This window comes from Parasteatoda tepidariorum, chromosome 6, assembly GCF_043381705.1.
Source record: "Parasteatoda tepidariorum isolate YZ-2023 chromosome 6, CAS_Ptep_4.0, whole genome shotgun sequence".
Classification (NCBI taxonomy): Eukaryota; Metazoa; Arthropoda; class Arachnida; order Araneae; family Theridiidae; genus Parasteatoda; species Parasteatoda tepidariorum.
In genome coordinates, this window is record NC_092209.1 from 68885393 (window position 1) to 68890612 (window position 5220).

Genomic DNA, 5220 nt, shown 5'->3' on the forward strand with positions numbered 1-5220 from the left:
GCGGTGGTACGTAAATACTTGTTTCACCCCAATAAATATACGTTTATTAATTTATGTTTTATAAAGAAACTGATATTGAGTCAATTATAAAAAAAAATTCGCAAATTTTACATACTTAATTAGGTATGTGTGATTTGCGCATTGAGAACTGTTTTTTTTTTCGACGCACAATCGACCCTTCCGATTCGGATCGACCCCCATTCGCCCCCCTGTCTCAGATCGACCCCCGCTTTTGTTAAATAGACCCCTGGGGGTCTATATAGACCACTTTGGCGACCTCTGGCTTAGAAGTACCTATGCCTATGTGAGGTGGATATCTAAGTATCGGCCCCAAGGGGCCCTAACTCATTCATCTGAGTGGGGTAGCAGTGTATGCAGCTAGAGCTCAAATCAAAGGGGTAAGTGGCTTAGAAGTTTAAATCTTCATGAATATATACTTTTTTTGAAAATTATTTTTAGTGGTAGTTACACAGAAATTAAATTATCAATATATGTTTAATTTCTGCTTAATTACTTTTTAAAATTTGCAAGGCCCGTTGGAACCCAGTTTAAAGCAACGTATTAAAGCATTAAATTTATTAGAGACTCCAACTACTACTTTGGATTCTCCGTAGATTCGAATTATTTTTTTCAGAGACAATGATCTAAAGCATAATTGTTTGAAACAAACAAACATTTTTTTTTTAAATTATAAGAAATCTTGTCTACATCATTTGATATTTACCTGTTTAAAAAACTTGTGTTTAGTGGTGAACAAAGTTCTTTTAATACTAATTTATTAAAATACACTATATCCTTGCTACCACTTTAAGATTTTTTTTTATGAAACTACGAAAAATACATGATAGCTTAATTTTCATTCAGTATCTTTTAGTAACTCAGTTATTAGCAGATACTTCAATTAACAAAAATGCAGTAAAAAATGTGCATTGCAAATATGCTTGGTGGTCACATTAATAGAAACTTAATATGTAAATTTTATCTGTTTTAGTGGTAGCTTCAATTTAAGACTTATGCGGAATTCGTTTTACCCTTTTGTTACGACTGTATTTAGTCGGCATCCACGCTATGACCTGCGTGTACGAGTGCCATATGTAACTGCTTCAATCTGCTAATATTGAGGGTATACCTGCCAACTCTTCCGGATTTTCGGCAAGATTTTATTTTCATATTTAAAGTGGTAGCAATACTCAGGTTATTCCAATTAACTTTTTGAATTATAATGATAATTATAAATGAGTTTGACCACCACTACATATAAATAATTACAATAAATACATGAAAGCATAAAACTTCTCATCAGAAGTTAAAATTTTATTATTTATCTTATCTTTATTTTTATGTACTATTTTATCGTATTTTATGTAGTTGTATTTTATTGTATTTTTTATATATGTATTTACAACATGTATCACTCTATGTGACTTCACATGAGCAATTTGCTCATTACTAATTTTCTACTTTCAATTCTAGATTACCAGAACCACAAGGAAACACCTCAAGGATCCCATCTCACGATGAAGGGGTAAAGGGCTAGCAGCTAGAGTATAAATTTTTTTTTCACTTACTGGCATATGCTATCTTGACCGCAGAAGTACGGCAACTGCAATAAAGTGTTGTTTTGTCCTTCAACAAGGGTGCATTCTGGATCACCTGCTAAAACGCAGTGTTCGAATTTCTAGAAAAAATTTTTTGAATATTGATCAATAAGCATAAATATTGGTGTAGAGCAAATTTTTTTTCTTCGATAATTGAAAATCACTACCTTACCAAAGTTGTATGTGGTCAAATATATCACTCTTAATTTTTTTTTGAATTTTTTACACACCATCTTCATATTCCGCAAAATTCTTAAATTTTCAAAAAACAATATTTGTAAAACTTCCGAATCTTTAAAATTTGTCAGATGAAAATAAATTATTACTCAAAAGTTGTGTATTGATTGAAATATTGCAAGTGAATTTTTTTTTGTAATATTTTCTCTCCGTGCAACTACAGTAATATTTACAAAAAAAATGCAGATTTTTAAAAAATTTACCAAATTTCAGAAATTGTCAACAAAAAATAAATTAGTTGGCAAACGTAGTGTATTGACTGAAATAATAATCCTGAATTGTTTCAAAACTTTTCTATAAGTGAATGAAAACTGGCCTGCCAACTACTACGCTTTTCGAAAAATATTTTATAGCGTGGTAGACACTTAAAGACCAAAGCTTTCAGAATTTTGGGGAAATTTGGTCAACAGTTAAAAAGCTTTACTGCGGAAGTACTGAAACAAAGTGGTGTTGCATATGAGCTTCTAAACCATTGATATGTAGTGGTGTAGTAAATAAATTTAAATGAATTAAAAAAATATTTTAAAATATGAACAAGCTACTACTAGAATAATTTTTTATAAAAAGCGTTGAAAGTTGACAGCCATGTGAAAAGATTATATTTGATTTAGATACATACATAATTTACAATGTAAGTCGTATTTATAATTATTACAATTAGTAGTTACAATTGAATAATTAAACAGATTAAATAAAAAAGAATTGAATTCTATCACGTCTTATAATTTTAATCGAATGTGGCATCCCCGCCAAGTATACTTTAATTGTTTCGTGATCAGCTTGGACTTCTGAGTTGCAAGTTTAAAAAAAAATAAGCCTGCAGCGTTACATTTTAAATTCCAGGGTGTATTTCTATTGGGAGCGGATTGTTATATTTTCTTTACACGTTTAAAAATTTAGAAAATGCATCGTATCTTATCATTATTGTTTTTTTTATAGCAAAATGCAATTGTCCGGTATTCTCCACAACTACTTTTAATTATTCGTTACACCTATGGATTATTGTCGGGTATTCGCTATCTTGATATTTTTTAAGGTTAAGTGCCATAAAAATTATCCCAGCCATTACAGAAAAATGAATGAAAATAGAAAAAAGTAAATAAATAAAAATAAATAAATAATTAAAAATAAACAAAAAGTGTGGCAAACTCGAAGGACTGAAAAGCTTTTAAATAAATTTTGCTATTAGAAATTTAATATTTTGTTTTCGATTTCTAAATTCTAAAATCAAAAATAAATTTTGTGTGATATATCTGTTGCAGGAAAAATTCCGATATGCATTCTCTTCCGTTCCCCTATTACAAAACAATCCACTTTCCATAAAGATGTTGCTATGAATATCAGGACCCTGCAGGCTTATTGGTTTTTAGCCCATTGGATCCGATTTATTTAAATTCCAAACTGAGTGTAAACAATCAAATTGAAAACCTGCTCGTAAGTTTCTGATTAAAAAAGTTTTTTTTGTTAAATAATTACTAAATATAACCTGACACCTTCACTAAAAGTTTTGTCGATTATAGGATGTGGTAGTTATCAATGCATAATTTTTTTCTGAAATAGACTGACAGCAAAATATATATGACCACTTTTTATTTATTGGTAGTAAATGCATGACGAGTCTCACTCGTCATATGGCGCGATCGGGTTAATCTTGATTCCGAGTAGGTATCTATGCGAATAGTGGCTAAGTTTTAATTCAGTTCAGGGTAAGCAATTTATCCCCTTTTGTGTTGCGACCCACGCGTTCTATCTCTGTTTACAGTTGTAACTGTTGATTTTAACCCCTTGGGGACGGGTGATTCAGAAAAGCATTCGTGCAAAATCAGAATCAAGTTGTAATTAAATAAAAAACGGTAACTTAAATGTAGTCGTTGCTGATTTGACAGACTTGCTTTGCTTTTACTTTAATCATTGTTAGTTTAAACATATATATAATCAATGTTAATTCAAAGTATAACTAAATAGTTTTATTTTGAACAAAGTAATGGTGAATTAAATAAATCAAACAATTATAACTCCGCCCACAAATAAACTGCTAAAGAAATACTTTGACTACCAGTTTTATATTTTTACCCTGATTGATACGGTCTTATGCTGTCACGTATTTGTGACAGTCGGCGCGAAAGGGTTAATATTCCTTATAAATTAAAATATGTCTAACTATTTTGTTACAGAAACAATAACATTGTTAACTTACTTTATTTAACCAATAAGCACTTGGTTTCACGCTTGTCTTGTTTTGCCTTGCTACCATTCTCCTGTAGAAAAAGGATGAAATGATTCGTTCAACTGGATCACGTATAACGTTGATATAAATAGGGGGTCTTTCTCCAAATCTGCAATAAATTAGTTGAAGTTGTAGATCCAATAGTTCTAATTATTAAATTTACAGACCTGCCAACTACTTACGCTTTTTGCAAAATAGTTTACGATATAGTGGAATATTGAATATTTTAGAACTTATTGTAACTTTGAAAGTATGTGAAAGTTCACCCATCACGTCTTATATGAACTTTTGATTTCTTTGAATGTAGTGGTGTGGAAGTGGAAAATAACTTTAAATCAAATTTATAAAACAAGAAATCATACATTGAAAGATAAACTTAGCTACAACTAGAAGAAATTTTCACCAAGTGTAGGAAGTTGGCAGAACTGCATTCAGTATAATCATCATAATACAAACAACTCTATCGCAGGAGGGGAGCAGATAGGCTATGTGACACTTCAAGCGGGAAGTTCTGCTGTAAAAAGAGTTATTAATTTTTGAAATAATTGAGTACTTTCTTGCATTAGCTACTACTTAAGTTTCTCAAAAATTAAATTCGTGAATCGACAATAACATTAGAAGCAAATATAGAGACTCCAATACTACTGATTCTTTGTTTGAGAAAATATTTTTCCTAATGGAAGCAAGGTTAATGTGTTTACATCAAAAAATGAAGTAAAAAAATTGTTCACCACTAGACAACAGTTATTTAAACATATACATATAAGCTCATGTAGGGAACCACTTATGTCATGATATGAGATTATGTCATCAATATGAAAGTCGAGCCACCTGCTAGTTCCAAAAATTCAGCTGGCTGTTTAAAATATAATTTGCCACAGCTTGGAGACTGATGCAGCGATTCCACAGGGGTATAGAAAAGAATAAATGATATAAAATCAATTCGACTTTGTTTATTTATTTTCTCTTAATTGTTTATTAATAATAATAATCACCAGCATGATTTACAATTGAAATTATTCACATTTAAAGCAAAATCAAACTTTGCATTCACTTTCAAAAGTAAACTGAATGAATGTTCTCATCTGTTAAAAAGGGGGCTACAGTTTAAATATAATTCCTTATAGAGTTTCTGTTTATATATATATATATGGATTA

General features: G+C 30.4%; 1 protein-coding gene across 2 annotated transcripts in view; it reads right to left on the reverse strand.

The window, feature by feature from the left end:
- The window catches only part of LOC107437843 (heparan sulfate 2-O-sulfotransferase pipe), an 83248-nt gene that overhangs the window by 11355 nt on the left and 66673 nt on the right, over positions 1–5220 (reverse strand). For both annotated transcript variants that reach the window (XM_043052722.2, XM_043052723.2), the window contains exons 6-7: positions 4033–4171; positions 1569–1678 (exon numbers count right to left, since the gene is read on the reverse strand). In XM_043052722.2, the coding sequence (XP_042908656.1) occupies positions 1569–1678; positions 4033–4171 (249 nt within the window). The remainder of the gene's footprint in view (positions 1–1568; positions 1679–4032; positions 4172–5220) is intronic.